The following is a 22,500-nucleotide window of genomic DNA, read 5'->3' as shown; positions in this document are numbered from 1 at the left end:
TGGATGGGTGCTCTTACTGACCCCCGTTTTACTTTAATGTTCGCAATCCAAACACACAGTGATACATGTACTGTGTTTTCGTGAGGATATTTTTAGATCAGAGTCAGTGTCACAGTGGTCCACAGCTCCAGTGGCTCCTATATTCTTATTGCTCCACGTATTTACATAATCCATTTATGGTTCATACATAGGGTTGCACTGAGAGATTTGATAGGATTGTTCTGGTTTAATCCATTGATATGATAAACGAAGCACAACAAAAGGTTACTCATCGAGTTAAACGTTCATTGACAGTCAGGTGTGGCTGAAGGCGGCCTATAATTAGATTGTCACTGCTATTTCTGCTTAAGTAATTCTGATTTTTCAATATGTCCGACTGAGAACTCACTCGCTCACTCACTGTTCTCTTCACCCAGGTCTGATCCCTTCCGGAGCTTCGTCGACTACTGCCTACTGAAAATTCCTCAGGACAGACCCTCCTCGGGGGAGCTGCTACGAGTGAGTGGGCTTCCTTTGTAATCCCTCCAGCTGTGACCTCACTTCCTGTCTCACTCAGTCCCTGAGCCGTGTGGATGAGTCACTCCCACCCACCTACAACTCCCTAATACACAAGCATACACACAGTGTCTTCTTCAAGCGCCCTGCTGAGGACCACTTATTCTCTCTCTCTCTCTCTTCCTTTTTTTCCTTCTTCTTTTGTTGTAGCTCTGCTTGTTGGGCCATGCCTTGTAGCCACGGCCCTTAAGGGCACTGTAGAGCTGCTTGTATTTGCTGCTTTCATACAATTATGTTGGTGTTTCATGCCTTTTATTGATAGTAAGACATTAAAGAGATGACAGGAAATGAGGAGAGAGACGGAGAAGGACATGCAACAAAAGTGGATGTTGGAGTTCACGTTCGGTGCCTTAACTGCTACGTCACCAGGTGCCCAATTTCTTAAAAAAGATACAAAATAATATGCATCACAAAAACATACATACAAACCTCCCCACCCTAAACCCACAACTCATCCACACCACATACACAATTGTGCTTGATTGACAACATAAATACAAACAAGGAAGTACAACATGAATACGAAAGGCTTCACTCTTTTGTTTCTTACATGACTTGTATAACGTTTTTGTAAAATAAATGGTATCACACGGTCAACTTAGTTGGACCTTTCTGAGGTTTTGGAGGTAAAAAGTATGGGTAAGAATCCTTATCATACCATTTCTTTTCGTCAAACCGCTATGTCCAAGGTCAAAGATGAACGCTAATGCTTCAAATATTGAGATGATGTGTTACATGTCACGTTCCCTCTCATCCTGTTCCTCTCCACTGTTACCTGTCAAATAAAAGGCTAAATGTTCCCAAAAATAATATTACCAACACTACAAAATTGGCGTACTAACGATATTGTGATATTTGGGAAAACATATTGTAATATTAAATACCCTCCACATCGCCCAGGCCAAGATCCGGCCCAATAACACCCAACTAAATCACAATGAACTTGCTTACTTAGAGCGTTGATCTGCATATGTTTTGCTGTAATTGAGGGGTTGATCTTTTTGTTTGTGTGACCAACAGGTAATCCTATTGGCCCACTAAGAGTTTAATGTTCTTGGCGATAACAGTGCGGGAGCTTGAGAGGGAGTTCTCCCACCTGCCCACCTGAGGGTGTCGGATTAGGTAGCCGTTAAATATGGGGCTCTGGATTGTCATCTGGATAGGTTCGACGTTTAGACTGGGATTCACTTTTCCCAACACCCCTGACCTAAATCCTGGCCAAAAAAAACATTAAAGAGGGATAAGTACCAAACAGACTTGAGATCAGTGTCGGAGGGGCTGCTTTATAGTGAAGGCTTCGGGGGCTGGGGTGTTGGCTTATGATTAATACCCCACTTTCTCTTCTCAGCCACACACAAAATTAGTCTTTTTTCAGTGTGCTCACACAGACACACGCCCCCCAAGCTCTTTGAAAGGGGAAATCAGGTCACTAATCTGGGGCCTTGAGCTATCAGTGTTCTGGCTTTAGGTTAAACAAACTCTCTCTGTGTGTACCTCATTCAGAATAATAGTAATTATGCAAATAATGAAATAATAACCTCTCAGTGACCCGCTCCCATAAGGACTCAATAGGTTTAAGCAAAATCTTTTAAAAAAGTACAGTTGAACAGTTAAAAAGAGCTCTGGGTTGTTTGGTTTTCGTTTTTTTGTTTTTTTTATTCCCATAAATTAACTAGCAAACCACAGATATTTCCAGTGCAACACAAGAGTTTCCCTAAACAATTTCCCAGAGCAAAAGAAGATGTGTTGAAATGGACTCATTTGTACGACCGTTCAAAACCCAAAGATTATTTAACTACAATAATATAAAACGGAAAAGCAGCAAATCCTCACATTTAAGAAGCTGGAACCAGTGGATTGTATTTTCCTTGATATATGACTCAAATGTTAAATCCATTATTTAAAATCCATTTTCAGTCAATAGGCTTTCTTTCTGAGAATCAGAGGAGAAGATTGACGCTATCTGTGTTGTACAATATGGAAGGTGGATCCAGCAGAGCCAGGCTAGCCGTTTCCACTTGTTTCCAGTCACTATGCTAAGCTAAGCTAACCAGCCGCTGGCTCCAGCTACCTCAGTTTATCTCGTCTAACTCTCGGCACGAAAGATAATATGTTGTATTTCCACAAATGTTGAACTATCCCTTTAATACATCAAGCATGTTAGGCTGCTTCTCCATCACCACTGCTCCTTTAATTTCAGTAGAGGTAACCAAGATAGACTCAAGCAAAGTGGGTACATTACATTTCATTTAGCTGACACTTTTATCCAAAGCGACTTACAGTAAGTGCAACTCCACCATGAGTACAAACTCAGAACAACAAGAATCAAGAAAGTACAATTTCTTCAATAAAGTTAAAAAGTGCTATCAGTAAGTGCCATCTAAGTGCTACTAAAGTGCTACTACGGTGCTACCTTCCTTATTCAAGGTGTAGTCGAAAAAGATGTGTTTTTAGTTTGCGACGGAAAATGACATCTGCTGTCCTGATGTCAATGGGGAGCTCATTCCACCATTGAGCAGCCTTTGTTGAGCCTTTGTTGAGTGGGTACCCACATATATTTTGTATTTATTTCAAACTTGTATTATCTATTTTGAATAACCAATAACATGGATAGTCAAAATATACAGCCAACGCAAAATTAACTAAATAAATACATATTTGTTCATAAAGAAGGAGGCAAAAGTCAATTGTATGACTTAAACAACTTAAATAATTAACCTAATGCGGATCACATATACACATAATATACAAATTGATGATATCTAACCTAGAGTGAATCTCTGAGGATGGTTTAGTGCTTCTGGTAGAAGAGCCTGGTGAAGCTTCAGTGTCCATTCAGGGACTGAAGATGCTGTCGCTTCTTCTTAACACTAACCTCATAATGAGCTTCTGGCTGGTCGACGGGACGGGGGAGGCCAACCACCCACACTCTGGGGTAGGTCCGTCAGAAAACGGGACAAATCACTCCCATCTCTATTTCCAGAGCGTGATGTCATTCCCCATGTGTCCTGACTAACCCATTACAGCAGCATCTGTCACATGGAGAGGACGGTGTGCAGAGAAAGAGAGCTGGAAATAGACCTAAAAGATTTTTATACAATATGTATATTTTAGTTCTGTACTCTGCGGTTGCATACATTTCAGCCACACAATATTTTATGAATGAGAGCGACTAAGGGGAGGTGGAGGTGTGTGTGTGTGTGTGTGTGTGTGTGTGTGTGTGTGTGTGTGTGTGTGTGTGTGTGTGTGTGTGTTTGTGTTTGTGTGTGTGTGGTGTAGTGGGTGGAAGTGCAGGGGAGAGTTTAGTTTTTTTTCCTCTTGATGAGGGTACAGTCATATGATACAAAGATATAAATATATAGGAAAAAAATAAATAACAGACACCACACCATTCTTACCCGACCAACACCAGCTCCACACACCCACTCTGACCAGTTGGTTATGTAACACAAAATAAATAATTACATAAAAGTATAACGCCCCATCCTCCATCAAATTATAGAAAGTTTGGTGCCTTAATAGAGCTGGTCACGGCTTGAAAATGGGATCTAAATGAGCTTCACCAATCAGTTTAGGGGACAACGGTGCTCGAAAATATATGTGAATAATCATGTCTTCAAGTTTAGTTTTACAGGGGATTTTTTTGCTGTCAGACTTCAACTTTCTTCAAAGACATTTTAAGTTGCTGACATCCAGTTTATATTCATTGAGGTCTTATAGTCTTTTTTTGTCCCACAGATTCTGTTATTAAATTCCAACTATTCACTTAAATACAGTTTTCTCTCCAGCGAGGTTTATGTTCGTAGGCCTTCGAGGTAAAGACAATCTGATTTATAGACTGAACCCTCTCAATGTATTACCAGCATTGCTAAATGGTTGTATAATCAATTTTAAACTGCCATTAACTTTGTGCCGAGGCAAATACAGTTCAGACTCCATTTATTGAAATGAAAAGGATTACGAGTATTTGTGAAAATCGATTTTCATGGACAATCTTGCACAGATCCCATGTGTTGAGTGTACAAGAGGATAGGAGTGCTGGGACTCCCAGGATGAACAGAGCAACCTACAGGCGCCCTCTAGTGACGCTCACCGTTGTGGTGCTCATTGAAATAATACGCCAGATGAAAGAAGTTGAAGGCAGTTCAGTCCAAAACTGTTAAATTAGACGTCCTTTAAACACAATTCATAAGATCTTAAAGCGCAGACGGATGTCAAAACTTTTAGGTCCTCCAACTATGAAATGTTTTCAAAACCATAAGTTTAAATTTGACTGAGAAGTAACTTATCTTGTAGCGTGTACATTTCTTACATCATTCCAGAGAAAAACACTTTTTTGTTTATTATTTCCCAAAGAAATGTTTATTGTTTGCGATTAATATCATCTAATTATAGATTTAATGTGTTTAAATTGTAGTGTGTAGTCTGTAACAATTAGGTGAAAACTTTGGATGTACACATATACGGTCCACAAATTAAAGAGTACATTTAAAATTGTTATCGAGCTGTTTTAGTGAAAAACAGTGTGATATGAAAGCTGAAGTTGAAACAATAATTTAATTAAATCATATTACTGTATAAAAAACATTTAAAAAACAATAGTTTCCTCCGTCTATCCCATTTTAAACAACTTCTGACCACCAACTAACGCGCTTTCTCCCTTTTTTTTTTCTCTCTTTTCCAGCATGATTTTGTGCGTCGGGAACGCTCGCCGCGCATTCTCATCGACCTCATCCAGAGGACCAAGGATGCGGTGCGCGAGCTGGACAACCTGCAGTACCGCAAGATGAAGAAGATCCTCTACCAGGAGAAACACAACGGACCAATGGGAGAGAGCCAGGAGTCGGAGGAGGTGGGAAGAAGAGGGAGAGGGAGGAGGGAAGGGTTGATGGAAAAGATCAGTTCAAATAGAAATAAGAGGGAGATGAGGATTATAGAGTCTGTCAGGAGGAGTAGCAGGAGAAGAGTGGAGAACAAGGGGTTAAAAACATGAAGTCATATGAGCTCTATTTAAATTCTGTTCACCTCAAAGTAAAGTCTGTAGTCATTATTTTTTAACTAGTTTATGGATTTTGTGTGAAAACCCAAATTCAATTCAGCTTTGTCCTCACAGAAAGAAACTTTTGTATTAACAGACACATTACAAGTGCACAGTGTTTATTCACAGAACAATAGACAATAGTTCGTCAAATAGAGATGAATAATAACCAGGTAGTCGGCGATAAGCAACAAACAGTCTAACAAGCAGAGGCTACACACAGCAGCGCACGGCTGCTATTTATGATAGTTTCTATTATCTTTTATTCTTAAAATGTCTTTGTCCTTCCAGCAGCCCCAACCACTTATACATTTACTTTACAATGATATTAAACAGAGAAAATCTGCATATCTTGACAACTTGAGAAGCTGGAACTAAATTGTTGACACTTATGCTGGAACAATGACAAACAATTAATCAATTATTAAAATAGTTCATCAATTAATCAACTTTTTCACTTAATTGGATCTACGATGCAGGACTCCTGGAGCTCAGACTCACAGCACAAAGTATGTGAACAGGATAGCTTGTCTGAAGTGATGTTAAGAGCGAGGAGCCAGATGCTGTACTTTTGTCCAAAATGGCCTTATTAACTGATTTTTCAGTTCTAATAAAGTTAAACCGAAGACAACAAATACAGTTTATGGCTGCTAAAAGCCGTTGAGCCCTTTTTTAAATCACACCGAACAGGAGCCTTCCAGTTGCAGCCGCGGTAGCCTGACATTGACTCTTTGTTGACCTGACCTGAGGCAGCATGAACAGCAGCGCGCTGTCATGTCATCCGACACCACGCGGCGCACTTCAGAGCGGCCACCAGACCTCACTGCCGCTGAAGGCTTTACTGAGAAAACCAGGTTTATGGGAAAGATGCACTGGAGAGGCTCACTATATCATACTATATGTTATCATACTATATGTTATGTATAAGTCTGCTGCACCTAAAAGCTGTGTAGCTTGACTCCTTTTATCACATACACAGACACACAAGTGGCCTTCTAATCTGAACAGATGTGCATTACCAAGGGAACTGACACCAGTGAGGACAACAGATAATTAAACATGACTTTGACTCGAATGAAATCTAGAGGTCATTAGTTGTTTTCCTTGTATTGAGGTGACTGCAGACAGTTGGGAGAGGCCTGTGCATATTGGGGATGACGTATATGTGTGTATAGTTGCATCTCTGTATGATTTCATTTGTGGAAGCATGTATTTATGAATCTGTGTGGATGTTCCCTTGCAGGACAGCGAGGCAGCCAGCTGTAAGATGAACAGCCTGGGAAGCAACCACTCCATCCCCAGCACCTCGGTCAGCACGGGCAGCCAGAGCAGCAGCGTGAACAGCATGCAGGAGGTGCTGGACGACAGCTGCTCCGAAATGACCACGATGCACCCCCAGGACTACAGCAGCACGCTGGAGTCCTCCCCGCACACCAAGAAGGTAGAAGTCCGGGGGTGAAGTGTCGGATTGGTGGGAGGGAGCTGCTGACAGGTCACACCATTCCAAATCAGAGCGGGGAAGTGGAGAGCAGTTCCCCAAATCCTTTGAGTGCCCCTTCATCGACACCGCCAGAGTCACAGCCGATGGCGATGTCACACCTCTAAAGTGTTGCTATTGGTGGAAAACTGCATTTTAAGTTGTAGGATTTACTACAAAACCACTATAGGACACTGTACAAAATATTATAGGAAAACCTCAGACAAGCTGTTTAGATCATTTAAAGAATTTAGATCACTGGAACTAAGAGCGATAGGGTAATGATGGGAAAATTAATATTTACAAGAATACAAATATAGTCTACCTCAGTGACCTACGGGGGTTCTAAGTCTTTGTGCACGACACAAACTCTACCTTGATTTAACGTATGAATCTATTACAAGATCTATTTGTTTTTGGACACGCTTTATACCGGCTGCAATGGCCTCGGTGTAATCATTATTCTGCACTTCTTGGAGCCAATTACAGTTGATTTGATGGCAGCCGTTTAAGTGGTTATACTAAATGATGCACTTCTATATTGTATGAACCCACTGAGTCGTAAAGGAAAAAGAAAAGAAAAGAAAGGGAGGTCTTAACGGGTCACAAAGAGTGTTTAATATAGGAATGTACCAACGATTGAATCAGCACCTCTGATTGTGACCAAAGGTCAGCATCACACCAATCTGTAGTCCAGATTATGTGTTTATTTTCCTCCTGAACAGAATTATTATTAATATTTTTTACCAAATTAGCTGACCAACGCAATGGTTCCACGATCCCCCTGACACCTGCCGATGTGTACATGTGCCCGTTTGGGAAACACTTTAATTTATTCTCAGTTTGAGTTGTTCCTATTCACATATTTAAAGATTAGCGTTTCATCATGGCAAAAAGAAAAATATCTAATGGCTGAAATCTCAAATCCGGATCACAAATCAAAAGTCCAATTGTCTGTCCACCAAATTCCATTTATTTCACTTCAGTCTTTTGAGATGTCCTTCTGGCCGGCAAAAGTAAATCCTACCTGATGGAGCTAAAGTCTGATTAAAGACTAGGAAAACTTTTTACCTTCCCAATAGTTGTCCTTTAATTTGATTTGGTCACGTAGCACTTTAGCTGTCGTAAACACTTTTGCCAACGGCCATGTACTTTAGGTTTCTAAGAATCTACGTACATAAACACACAACAAGTACAATCGACACATGCAATGTTACTCGTATAATCACTGTCTCTTTAACTGTGCACTCTAAAGTCGTAAGGACGCTTTGCTCCGTGCAAACATCCTCTGGGTTTTCTCCTACTATTTTCAAGTGGATGCATACCCCCTTCCCCCCCGCCCCGAAACCATGGAAACCATCGACACAGTCCTGGCTGTTTAGCACATCGCTTCAAGTTCATTACACACACTGTTCACACCCAGAGAACAAAGACTGTGCACATGTCGACAAGCAGCATACACTCCCCGCCATTTCCCCACCTACAGCTCTGTCATCCTACACACACACACACACACACACACACACACACACACACACACACACACACACACACACACATACACATGCATACATTCAGGTCAACGCAATGCCTGACATTCTCATATGACTTAAACATCTGTGAAGAGAGGGCTGTCACTGCTCTTTCATTCTCTTTCTTCATCTGCTCTTTGTATTTCTGACATGAATTAGGATGTCACTTTCTGAGCAGACAGCCAATGTGTTGTTTCAAGTTCAGGGGCTGAGCTGAGAACAAATGAAAGTGACACACATCGTTTTTCAGATGCCTATGAAGTTTCCTCCTCACAATCTCTTACGTCCCCTGGTTCCTGAAAATGTTTTAATGGGGGTGGGGGGGATTGAGTGTTGACATTTTATCATGTTTTGTAAGGTTACATTTGACACAGTTTTAGCAAATGCTGAAGATTCCTTTTTGAAGTTTAGACGTCGTACGCCTAAAATCAAGAGTTTAAACACTAGCCCAGTTTTTAGTGTTAAAGTCTGTCTGTCTGAAGTGTACGTTCATTATAAACCACTTCAGTGCCATGTGTTCTGGTATTGTTTGAAAAGATGACAACTCTGACAATCAATGGATGACTTGTGCTCTGTTTGCATTTCTCAGTGCTGTTTGTATGTGTGTGTTTCACACAGGACCATCAGTACAACTGGGACGATGGCATTCACAGGGATCACCTGCAAGGGCTGAGGCCGTCCTCCTCCGACAAGAGCAGCCAGGCCCAAAACTACAAGAACCAGGGCCGCTTCGCCACCATAAAGTCAGCCTCGCTGGTACGTTTAACCAAACTCTTTGCTCTTTTCGAGATCCCCAAACATGTTTTGTGTTTCTTTAAGGGTTCTAGGATCATTCATATGTGCAACATTCACTGTGTTGCTTTTAAATGATACAGGAAAAAAAAGAAGCTTTTTGCAAAAGCCACAATCTCTCTGTGTTGTGTTTACACCGTAGCAGCATACAAGTGCAGCACGGCCTTGTTATTGTGTCTTACCGTTACAAACATGGCTGCGAATGTGGCGGACGAGCGTTGAGTCTGGATGTGACGTAATGTCTCCGCGCTGAAGAAATGTGATGTGGATCCATGCTGGAACCACCTGATGTTTCAAAACACTGAGCACTTCCTTTGTGGATGTTTATTCATTCTATTTGTCCATCTTTTTTTTTTTATTATTACCTCTTCCTGGCTCTTTGTCTCTGCTATTCAGTTTTGGACCTGTCTCTGCAACATATATCTATTTATCCGCTTCTCTTTCCACTCATTCACCTCTCCTTTTGTTTTCTCCTCTGGTACTACGCTTCACATTACCACCTCCCTCCCTCCGTCCTCTCCTCTATTTCTTCCACTTGATCATCCATCATTCTTAGATCTGACTCTCTATCCTGGGATAAAGGGGGTGGAAGTCTTTCTCTCTCTTTCTCTTCCTCCCCGTCTGTTGTCATGGAAACCGGCTCTAGTAACGTGTGTGTGTGTGTGTGTGTGTGTGTGTGTGTGTGTGTGTGTGTGTGTGTGTGTGTGTGTGTGTGTGTGTGTGTGTGTGTGTGTGTGTGTGTGTGTGTACTCATCCATGACCCAGTGGTTTTAATTGTGAGTCCCTTCTGCTGTCGGGTCTTAAACCAGACATTCGAGCACATGGGCAAAGAAGACGTACGCGTCTTTGTCCTTGAGTTGAATAGAATGAATACCGTCCTTGATCAGAGTATGAACCACTGTGAATGTTTTTTTACAACAGGTTGCCTTTATCTGTATTCACATTCCACTGGAAAATTGCTTTATTGTTCATCGTACAGGCATTGTCATCACCCATAGGAGCTGTATGATTCAGTGCAGCTGCAACTTCAGCGTGCGTCTTATAAAATGTTGAGGGTTGGAAATAAAAACATGCCACAGATGCTCTAAAATTCTCAAGTGAGACACTGAGTACAAATTTCCCCTAATGCATCTGTTGGAGGTGTACCTCATCTCATGTACTCACGCTGTACTTTTCCTTCCGTGGATACCGAGCTAAACATGGGTATTATTATGTCAGTCCCCTCTCAAACATGTGTGTCTCTCTTAGAGACACGTTCTCATCGTTCTCCTCAGACATCTCTAAACCAGAGCTTGATTGACTTATTCAATATGATCATTAAGTTACTAGCCCATAATTATGATTTATCTAATTATATTTTAATAAGTTTATGTTTTTATATTTTAACATATTATCTCTATAAATATTTTTTCACTCTCCGTTCATCCCAAAAATCTGGAGACCTCTGCTCTACCTTTACTTACACGGTTGTTTAGTATTAGCCGCTATGCTAGCTACTAGCTAAAGTTTTGCTAGAGACGGATATCATTCTTCAGCTTCTGGAGTGTGTGGACAAAAAGTCTTTCTCTTCTTGGCTCACACAGAGTTATTGTGAGACGCCGCCCTCATTTGTTCCTATGCACAAAAGCTATGTAATTGTATCGCGTGTCCTCTACTTTCTACTTAAAAAGAAAAGCAATCCTTCCCACATCATGAAGGCTTTTCCCAAAATGTACAATCACTTCAGCGTAATAGAAATATACTCGGCACACCACAGACTTGCAACTTATTCATTCCTGCTTCAGTGTGACTGAGGCTGCCTATCTTGAAAGCGTAAAACCCCAGTATCTGTGTGGTGCGATAGCCGGTGCTGCCCGCCGGCGCTGAGAAAGCGAGAGAGAGAAGGATGACATCATCTTTTTCTACCGAAGCGCAGGCGTCCTCAGATTGGCCTCGACTCGCCGAGACTGGAATCAGCAGGTAGACAAAAGAGAGAGGACGAGAGAAGAAGGGGGGGGTCCAGATGGTGAAGGGTGATGGATCGCCAGAGGAGGGAGAGAGAGAGAGGAAGACAGAGAAAAGGAAGAGAGAGGACAACAGAGGAACGAATTGAGAAAGAGAAAAATACAAAATAAAACGATACCACCAGTAATGAGTTGCGTCCTCAAAAACAAGTATGCAAATTCATGAGTGACGTGTTTATTTGCTCACACTTCCAAAAGACAAAGGAGTACATCATGGTGAAAAGAGCATGAATGAATGAAAGAGCATGGTGTCTGCAGGAGGTAAAGTCAAGGTGGAGGACACCGCCGGCAGATATCAGGGGGATGAGAAGGACAGATAAACAAACAGAGGAGGGACAAAAGAGCAGTGCAGATTGAAATCTGGACAAGTTGAGAGAGAGAGAGAGAGAGAGAGAGAGAGAGACAAAAAGAGGGTGATTGGCATAGATCTGATGTCGAGGAGGGAAAACATGAAAAGAGAGAGAAAAAAGGAGGGGATTAATCGAAAAGGAAAGGACAGACGAAAGATGATGAGGAGAGGTCAAGAAAAAGGAAAACAAAGAGAAGGAGAGCAGGATGAAAAACCATCAAGGGAGATGGACGGAAAGGGAAAAGGAGGACGAGGCAGAAAGAGATGGATGTGGAGCGAGAAGGAGAACGCGTGTGAGAAATAACTAGCGGGCGAGTGGGAGGGAGGGAGGGAGGGAGGGAGGGAGGGCTTATTATAGGTCAGATGAAGTAACCGACTGAAGCGCCGGGCTGAGCGAGAGACCACGACGACGTCCTACGATATTTCACCTCATCCGCCGTCTGACTCGTCTTCAGCTCGCGGTCGCAGCCTGTAAAACTATCGGCACGTCAACAGCAGAGCAGCCACATGCTTTATTGGTATCTGCTGGGAATCCATTCAGCGGAAAGTAATCAGAAGACTTATCTCGTATGTAAATGTCAAAGGGCTGTGCTTAAACCAGATGCTTTGCTTTTCTTTTGAGGCTCAAACAGATGTATTAGAAAATAGACACACACACACTTGTGCATCTAAAGGAGAACACATAGGACAATAAAGAAATGTCTATAGAGACTCTTTGCTTCCCCTCTTTAGCCAAATGACTTCTCCATGTGTCATTTTACACATGTGGCAACATTCAAAGCAAGCTATTCTTCTTCTTCTGTCTCTTCTTGACAAAGGAGCGGTTCAGGCTTTAAACAGCGTGCAGTGTAATTAGGAGGGAACAGTGTTGCAAGTCTTTTGGAAGAAGAAATACTCTCCAATAAAAGATTAGCTGCGTACATAAAAGAGCTGCTCACTTGTATCATATTTCATGACAGTTCATTCAATTAACAATATTTTATGTTCTGCACAGCGTCGTCCATTCTCAGCCTTCTTTTGCGTCACCAAAACAGCCTTGACCTGCTCTGTCAAAGGGTTCATGCTAAAATCAGAAGCAAAATTAATATTACATTGTTCAACATTTCTCAAAGCCTTTTATTAGGACGCGTTATTGAGAAGCAGAGCTCGGGTGAATCATCGGCTCCAGACACCTGGTGATCACGCAGAGCTCAAACCGTCTGCGTGTCCAAGTGGAATATCGTTATTAATTTGATTTTTTTTTTTTAAAGGAAAATACGAGTGCTGCCCTACTTATTTGTTATTACACAGATCCGTCACATCGGCATCCACCAGCACAGCGTTTCCTCTATTCAACCAAATCGTGTCCTTTCAGTGCAACATTAAGAACTGCAACATAAGCAGAATAACTCCAGTTCAGCTGCTTAATTCCCACTGATCTCACTGGAATATTCACCTTTAGCCTGCATGCACCCCCCACCCCCTTCTCGCCCTGAATATGATCTCCTTTCCCTCCCTGAGCCTTGTGTGAAAGAGGCCGTCACATGACGTGACTTGGCCCTTTGTGGCAGCATGCATGGGGGGCAGCGGAGCAAGTGACTAGGATTGAGAGCTGCTGTTACAGTGGGGTATTGATTCAGCACAGATTAAGGAGTGTGGGGCGGGGACTCAACATCCACCTATTTCCACACCAACTCCCCATTTTCTCCTCCAGATTCTCTTATTTTACTTCTCTTTATTTCCATTTTTCCTTCTAACTCTTTCCCAGTCTCTCTCTATCTTCTGTTTCTCCTTTGCATCCCCCCCCCCCTCCCCTCAGTTCTCTGCCTGCCCGTCTCTGACCTCCCCCCCCCTCCTCTCCAACTTCTCTCACTCTTTCTCAATGAGGTATTCATGTGACCCACCTGCTGTCCGCCGCTTAGCGTTAGCCCAACTAAAGAGGCGCTCTGTGCTCTTGTCGGCCTGCCTCATTCACAGTTCACACGCCTGCCTTGGCCGCTGCGTGCCCAGGGCACGAACCAAGGAGAAGGGAGGTGGGGGGTCGTCCAGTAAGGGTGGGTCTCAGGGTGGCATCGGAGCGCAGCCAGGGTTCTGCCGGGCATAGGATGCTGCACAAGGTTCCTGGATGCTGGTGCACTTGGCTAAAGTCGCCATGATGTTTGGCCTAAGGAGTTCAGGTGGAAGTTATGAGAAGATGCGGAGCGAGTACTACCTAGATGTGGAGAACCCTTTCTGTCCTCAGGTTGGTGTGTCAGGTTTTGCTCTAAAAAGAAGAAAAAAAGATGGGTGACATCGCTGTTAAGACATACAAGTCTGGTCTTTGTCTTAGATTAAATGTTATGTTACTGTTTGAAATTGTTTTATACATTTTATTTGGACTGGAACACATTTTAGACTCTTTGTGGTTGTCCGATCTATCCGTGGCTGTGTAGCTGTGTATGTGCGATGGTCAGATAAAAGAGCTTTTGTTGAGCTCTAGTGGTAACTTCATCCAATGGAACTAAAAGATCTCACAGTATTTTATTTTTTTACGGTCGTAGTTTCCCATCACTGGTTGGCAGTGTTACAGTGGCAATTGAACTGTGACGCTTTAGAGTATTGAGTGAATTATTTTTCCAGTTTACCTTGGAAAAGATGATATATCAAATTCAAAAAGGACAGGTGACATGTTTTTGCTGCACACTATATTTTAATAACCGCTGCGTGTTTGTTGTTAAAATTAATTTGTTTACGGTCTGATCGGAAATCCGATTTTGGGACGCTCGCATCTCCTAACTTCTCCTTCTCCACAGGTGACCAAGCAGATCCACGAGCATGAGCAGGAGAGCGAGCTGCGGGAGCAGATGTCGGGCTACAAGCGCATGCGGCGGCAGCACCAGAAGCAGCTGATCGCCCTGGAGAACAAGCTGAAGGCTGAGATGGACGAGCACCGGCTCAAGCTGCAAAAGGAGGTGGAGACGCAGGCCAACAACGCCTACATCGAGCTGGAGAAGCTAGCCAAGCGCCACGCCGTGCATTCTGATAAGGAGGTGGGATTTGTGAGTGGTGTGGGTTCTAAGACATGAGATGGATGCAGAAGTAAAGGAACCCCGAAGTTAGTTCACAGATGACCACACTGACCTACGTGCACCATGCAGCAGTTAGGGGAGGAGGAAAGGTGGGCTTCAGGCCATGATGCTAAAGTTATGATTCTATAGCCGCTTCGACGAAGCTCCAACCGAGGTCTTACATCGAATGCTATGGAAAATGTTGCTAAGACTTTAAGCACTGCCGCCGCCCAATTATCCGTAAGATGAAACGCAAGGGCAGAAGTCACGCTCTGCACAACAAGCTGCATAACTTTGTGATTAGCACGAGGCGCCTGACCTAAGACCAGCCAGGGAGATAATATATTGGTTGAACCCCTCAAACAGCGACATAAAACAGTGTCCCATGTCACTCTAAACCAATAAGTCACTAGCTTACATCAGAAAACTGGTTGTTTCGGCAGATAAATCTTCCAATACTGATGTTTTTTTAACCGACCAATATCTGCTCATATTGCGATTTTCTTTAACATTCGCGACAACAGCAAACAATAGTGTCTTTACTGGCCATACAATAATATAAAATGAGGTGCAAACATCTAAAACGTTCACCAACAAGACACATGCTCAGCTAACAGCCTCTGTTGTCTCCCAGATGAAGACGGCGTTGACCGATGAGAAGAAGTTCCAGCAGCAGATCGTGGCCCAGCAGAAGAAAGAGCTGACCACCTTTCTGGATAATCAAAAGAAGCAGTACAAACTCTGCAAGGAGAAGATTAAGGAGGTGCGTTGGTTTCCTTTTTTCCCCCCTGAAGCGAGCGCCTTTGAACGCCTCTCTCCTGTGTGACACTGTACGCCAATAACTGTTGGATCAGCCCTCCTCTGCACAAACATTCAGTATGACCAAAAGTGGTCTTTTGGAAGCTGTGTTGAGTCACTGGGCCTACTCGCTGTGTACCTACACGTGTATATTCACACCAGCAAGGAAACCCACAATTCCATACGCACAATGTATCATTTGTGTGCCTCCACAACCTTCAAACCGAGCCCAGAGAATACTCCTGTGGGCTGGGAGTGTGATACACTGTGTTTTCAGTTACAAGATAAGTGACCAAAATTAGGTCAGCACAGTTAAAAGAAAGCATCGCTGGAAGGGAGAGATATTTCCCACCAACTGAGCTATAACGGAATTAGACACCACAGAGAACGGGGATCAGGCTCGTGTGTTAAGTGCATTAGCTGGAGTTGTAGATTACCTTAAAGCCCATGAAAGAGAAAGAAAGCTCATACTGAGGAGGAATAAATGTGGCTGAATCATTTTTTATTTTTTTATCCCAACCCTTCCTCTGGCTATGAAAGTCGTTCCAGACAGACGGTCAATTGGAGTTTTCCGTATGCTCTCAATACAAACACTTGATATTGTGAACACTTTTCTTTATTTAGGCAGCATTTATCGAGACGTTTGTTCATTTTCACATTCAAAACATGCGTATGTAACACATAGTTTGGCCATTTCCTGCTCGCTTTAGATCATATTTGCTTGTCACATATCTGGTTTTAATATCTCGTCACTCACTGCTCATAAACTCATTAGCCATTGTCTTTATTTCACCAGTTAAACTGATATTCGCATTGACAATTACAACGCCATTAACAGATAAAGGACCCACATCAGATGAACCTACCAATAACGGCTCAAATTAACATCTCTCCTCCGTTCCTCAATTCCTTTGCTTCGAACTCTCCCCCCTCTCTCAGGAGATGAACGAGGACTACAGCACACCCAAAAAGGAGAAGCAGGAGCGTCTGTCCAAGCACAAGGAGAACATGCAGCATTCCCAGGCCGAGGAGGAGGCCCATCTCCTGGCCCAGCAGAGAGTCTTCTACGACAGGAACTGCCGCGCCTTCAAGCGCAAAGTCATGATTAAGCGGCACGACTTGGAGCAGGAACAGATCCGAGAGGTGCAGAGGGCGTGCATCCGTATAAACACCACGTGCAGACATTATATATTATAAATGAACATCGTTTAATTGTTAAATATGCACCTGAAGTTCATCAAACTTCAGAGTCTTGTTTTCGATCATAGTTTTAATGTTTTGGTTAATAGTGTTTAAATGAAAGAAAGAGAGATATTTATTGATTTTTCAGGTGCTGATAATGTCAGCCGACGTTCTAATCCTGATGCAAACAAAGGAAAATTGATTTCTATATGTGGAAATGTGAAAGTCAGATTGAAAACAAGCTGAGCTAATAATGTTAATCGATAGCCATCCAAGTCATCCAGAATGTCCCTCCCTCCTTCTCCACCTTTCCTTCCGGCCCTCCTAGGAGCTGAACAAGAAGAAGACCCAGAAAGAGATGGAGCATGCCATGCTGATCCGCCACGACGAGTCCATGCAGGAGCTGGAGTTCAGGCAGCTGAAGATCCTGCAGAAGCTGCGGATGGACTTGATCCGCCTGCAGCACCAGACCGAGCTGGAGAACCAGATCGAGTACAACAACCGACGTGAGCGAGAACTCCACCGTAAACATGTGCTGGAGCTCCGGCAGCAGCCCAAGAACCTCAAAGTGAGTCGACGCGGATCAAATACGGTTTTTGAACCGGGTTATTATAGATGTGGTGCTTGTTGTCAGATTGACAATTGTCAAATTGTTTGAAATGCCTGGATTCATTTTTAGATTTCATCTTGTGTCTTTGAAAACACAAATTAGATCTGCCTCTAAGATGGCGCAAGCCATGAGCAACACCTTTTTATATTTTGAAAAAGATTTTGATGAAGCAGTGATGCAACGTGGATGTAACAAATTAATCTTGAAGAAATGGTGAAAGAACGTACAAAATGTGTCATCTCCGAATGTCATTTCGGTTTAATTTTGAGGATAACAAAGATCAGAACTCGGATCAGGTTTTTTTTTTCTTTCGCCCCTTGCCTTTTGAAATCTTTAACCTCGAGCAGAAGAATTGTTAGTATTGTGAACCACAGCACTTTGAAATAAACGTAATACTCTAAACTGTCCACACCCTCCGCTCTCTGTCCCGTCCTGCAGGCTTTGGAGCTGCAGATCAAGAAGCAGTTCCAGGACACATGTAAGGTGCAGACCAAGCAGTACAAGGCCCTGCGCCACCACCAGATGGAAGTTACGCCCAAGGCCGAGCACAAGACGGTGCTCAAGGCCCTGAAGGATGAGCAGACGCGCAAGCTGGCCATCCTGGCTGAGCAATACGAGCAGAGCATCAACGAGATGATGGCCTCGCAGGCGGTGAGCGGAGAGGCGTTCACGTCATCTTTCTTGTTGTGTTTCTGGACAATAATGTGTTGGGTTTTTTTTTAGATAAGAAATGATTTAGGCTTTTGAAGACGATCAGGAGTTTTTTTCTCTCCACCTGTTGCTAACGATTTATTTTTTTCCCTCCCCCTTGTCTGTCCTCGTTTCATTTCTTGTCAACTCTTTTTTTTCCTCCCCCTTGTTTGTCCCTTTGCCCTTCCATTTTCTTCCATCTCTTCGTTTCCACGTCTCCTCTTCTACTTTCTGTCCCTCTCTTTCCTCCCTCTCCTCTCTCTCTCTTTCTGGGTGTCTTATCAATGTACCTCTACCCTCCCCCTCAATCTACCCATCTCTCTCTCTCTCTCTCTCTGTCCCTTTGTACCTCCCTCTCCCCTGTTGCGGTTCATGGTCGGCTGTGTCAGCTGCGTCTGGACGAGGCCCAGGAAGCCGAGTGCCAGGCCTTGAGGCAGCAGCTGCAGCAGGAGATGGAGCTGCTCAATGCCTACCAGAGCAAGATCAAGATGCAGACCGAGGCGCAGCACGAGCGTGAGCAGCAGAAGCTGGAGCAGAAGGTGTCGCTGCGACGGGCTCACCTGGAACAAAAGGTGTGGTGGAAGAGCCATTTTACATTTTTGTACTGCTCTGTAGGACATATTTGAGTTTTTTCTGCAGGTGATCAATGCTGACTACTTAAATAAAACACAATGGACAAAGTGTTTCAAGAGAAGGAACAAATTCCACAAATAATTCAAGGCACACTCCTTAAAAGTGCCAAAAAAATTAAAAAAGCCTTTTTCATCATGGCGTTGTGCTATTTAGGAACACATACATTGGAGAGAACGTATTACCTCTGGGTAAAGACATCTTCTGGCATAAACCTGGTATTTCATTCAAAACGCCAGTTTGAGTTTCAAGACCCGTCCAATCCTTCCTTTATTTATATATTTTATTCAAACAACACAGTTTATCCAAAGAGCCTTTTCAACAAAAAGACTAAAAAAAGGGAAAATGTACATTCATGTTCAGGACAATTCCCAAGCCAACTGTTACAGCGAGAGACAAGAAACCATCTCAGGCTTCAAAAGAAAATAAATACAGACATAAAGTTATGTTAGACACAGTTTAAGGCCAATCACTAATGATGTGTTATAAGATGTTATACATTTGAATAGTTAACTTGTTTAGAAAATGTATGATATCGGGTCAATTCGAGGCCACCATCATTCAAAGACTGCATTTCTTACTGGTCTGCATGCAAATAAACTCCTCACAAACAACAACAAACAAACTCAGTGCTTCAGATTGTCGACAGAATGCAACTCTGAATCCGACTATCTGCCACCGCAACCGGCGACTGGTCAGGTGTGCAGAGAGAACGTAAGCCCTCAGGTATTTCTGTGTTTTAAAACCCCTAGAAATGTTTTCCACCTTAGAAAACTTAATACAAAATACTTTACTTGAAGCACACTGAGCCTTTTTAGGGTCGTGGATGACTTAAAACTCCCCATCAGACCCCGTAAAGTGACCATCCTGCACAAGAAGACACAAACACGTGGTTTAAAGTTGAGAATAATCCATATTTGTATTCTGTCCTCCAACATCCTGCTCCAGCAGGACGTACAGAACACCAAATAGAGGAAGTAATGGCACTTTTTTGATAAGATAGATAAGATACAAAGCATGCATGTGTGTAGACAAACACACACAGGCAGTAATAACGTTGAGATGTAAACAGTCCTGCGACCTCGGTCAACCTCAGCAGGCAGTGCAGGCATGAAAGGCGACCCCCCCACACACACACACACACACACACACACACACACACACACACACACACACACACACACACACACACACACACACACACACACACACACTTCCCTCACCACAGGTAGTGATGACAGTGGCATGCCTTCCTCCGGGGAGCAGACAAGCATTTCTCACCCACACGGCCCCTAATGGTGGAGAAATCTCTGTAGCCAACAGCATGGTTCCTTTGTTACGACACGTCTATAACGCAATGTTGTTGTAGCTTGCACGTGCTACCTTTTTAGATGCGCCTCAACTTTCAATCAATTACAATCAAGTCCTCTCAATTGTGACAGCGGCAGCTTTGTTGCGAGCTGGTAACTATCTTTTCATACTTTCATACAATTTGGCATTTCTTCACATAAATCTGACCCCGTTTGATCAATCTGTGTCCCCCGATTTGGTGTCAGCACACTCCTGATTGAGACTCGCGTTTTCATGTGCACCAAAGACACGCGATGAGATGAGAACGGCCGAGTACGCCTCCTTCCAGAGTGACCGACGTCATCGCCACAGTCTAGTAGACAGCACTCCGACAACAAAGGGAGAGACGTTTGAAATGCAGTTCTGCTGGGGCCCAGTGGACCTCCGTGGTGGTTTGTCGCCATCTCCTGGCTGCGTCCGGCATTAGGCACTACGGCGACTGGGATGATGTCATGGTTTTAGAAGCACTATTGTCCTCCGGTTCGGCTCATGGTCAGAGTCTGGAGTTTTCGGTGCATGCTCAGTAGTTGCCGTATTGCGCCATGCGGTGTTTTGTCTGCACCTGTGGATGCACGTGAGTGTGAGTGTGTGTGTGTGTGTGTGTGTCTGTGTGTGCATATGCAGCAGACACAACCTGAGTAATGCAACTTGCCACACAGACACCATCCCAGTATTAAACAATGCACATCCAGGATGGGAAATGGCTGCAAGGGGATGGAAACAGAAACGCCATGAACAACTCTGCAGTGTCTTGGAGACCAACATGTTGAATACAGCGTTTGTAAATGTTACAATCTGACTGTGTCGGACGTGTCAGTTTAACGACTGGCTGCAGTTTGTGATGTGGTGAATTGAACTCCGATTTGAGCCCGTCTCTGGCAAATAATAACAGAAATGGAATATGAAGCCTTAAAAATTAGGTTTCAACCCAATCTGCTCTTAAAACATTGCTTGTCTTTTCAAGTCCCCACACACACGCATGATTCACAGCTAACTGTGTTATTACTCACTCTGCTCGTCGGGGTGGTGGAGGCGCATACATACTGAGCATTATTCGTATCTCTCTCACTTGTCCTGTTCGTTGTGTTGCACCTGTTGGGACGGCACACCTTAAATGTCTTTGGTCTATCCTGTGTAGGAGTGTGCGCCTCTCCAAACGTTTTCTAACGGATGATTTCCCCTCTCAAACAAACCAACAGGCGTATTTAATACCATTGATTGTGACTGCGTTGCATTCATGCGTCATACTTCGACACCCGATGCACAGACGTAACCTCGTTATTTGTACCTGTGCTTTTCTTGAGGTCACAAGTCAAATTGTCTGCTGTTCGAACTGTGAGGAAGAATATTGTAATAAATTGACAGGTATCGTCCTGACAGCGTAGCTTTTTTTCTATTGTGAGAATACATCTTTGCACACTTGTTTTGAAAAAAAATTATCTTTCTTACATTGCTATTGCATTTGCACTGTAGAGTTTAAAGATGTTATGTGAAAAGATTGTAAAAGTTTACATTGCACACACAACTTTAGATGTATATGAAAAAAGCTGTTCTTTTTATCTGAGTGCAAAACGCATCTCAACCCGCATTGATGTTCTTTTAATCTTGAAGTGAATCAAAAACAAAATCTATGAAATAAAACCATGGTAATTAAAATGTCTCTGAACGTCCTCTGTGTCTCCTGCAGATTGAAGAGGAGCTGGTTTCCATTCAGAAGGAGCGAACCGACCGTATCAAGCACCTGCTGGAGCGCCAGGAGCGCGAGATCGACAGCTTCGACATGGAGAGCATGCGGCTGGGCTTCGGCAACCTGGGCGCCCTGGACCTCCCCAAGGACGACTACAGATGAGGGGCCGTCTCTTGTGGTCCCTCCCCCGGGCGTCCGTCTGCCTCCGTACACCCCTCCTCCTCTTTTACCTGACAGTGCAGGTGTTCACTGCTGCTGCATCCCTCAGTCAAACACACTTGGACGCAAAACAAAATAGATGAAAAAAATAAACGTCTCCAGAATCGGGTCCAGTGCGTTTTCTGGGCCGGTCCGACGGAGTCGATGGCGATGGTTTTAGTGACCCCTCCTCCCGCCACCCCCCGAAAACGTCCTCCCCCTCCTCGCCTCTTACGGTGTCACAGGATGGCCAAAATAACAAAAAAAGAAAAAATATATATGCTGGATAACTTCCTGTAGTTGTCATGTTTTTTTGTAAGAATAATGATGACGTAGTCACAGTGTTTCTTGTGCAATGATGACACTTGTGTTGTGACTTAAAGTGGGAAGATGAGAGAAGGAGGGGGAGAAAACGTATGGCAGTTGGCTCCAAAAACATGCATTTTTAGAGGCGATTATTTTTTCCGTTTATTTTTCCTTTTTTTAATTATAGGGAGAGGGGTTGTCTCAAGCGATAAATCAAACAGCCAATCGATCCTTCTGCAGCCGATAGTCTGAGCTGCAGCTTTCCACAGTTTTTTTT

General features: G+C 43.4%; 1 protein-coding gene across 1 annotated transcript in view; it reads left to right on the top strand.

The window, feature by feature from the left end:
- taok3a (TAO kinase 3a) overlaps positions 1–22,500 on the top strand; it is a 33,097-nt gene that overhangs the window by 10,024 nt on the left and 573 nt on the right. Inside the window, exons 9-19 of the mRNA XM_079222614.1 lie at positions 417–498; positions 5,240–5,407; positions 6,837–7,034; positions 9,221–9,358; positions 14,518–14,754; positions 15,407–15,535; positions 16,510–16,713; positions 17,081–17,320; positions 17,801–18,013; positions 18,442–18,624; positions 21,720–22,500. The exon at positions 21,720–22,500 is cut by the window's right edge and continues 573 nt beyond it. Of these exons, the coding sequence (XP_079078740.1) occupies positions 417–498; positions 5,240–5,407; positions 6,837–7,034; positions 9,221–9,358; positions 14,518–14,754; positions 15,407–15,535; positions 16,510–16,713; positions 17,081–17,320; positions 17,801–18,013; positions 18,442–18,624; positions 21,720–21,881 (1,954 nt within the window). The 3' untranslated portion in view covers positions 21,882–22,500. The remainder of the gene's footprint in view (positions 1–416; positions 499–5,239; positions 5,408–6,836; positions 7,035–9,220; positions 9,359–14,517; positions 14,755–15,406; positions 15,536–16,509; positions 16,714–17,080; positions 17,321–17,800; positions 18,014–18,441; positions 18,625–21,719) is intronic.

Source organism: Taurulus bubalis, assembly GCF_910589615.1.
Source record: "Taurulus bubalis genome assembly, chromosome: 8".
In the NCBI taxonomy this organism is placed as follows: Eukaryota; Metazoa; Chordata; class Actinopteri; order Perciformes; family Cottidae; genus Taurulus; species Taurulus bubalis.
The sequence above is the reverse complement of the archived record's forward strand: the minus strand, read 5'-3'. Positions and strand labels throughout refer to the sequence as shown.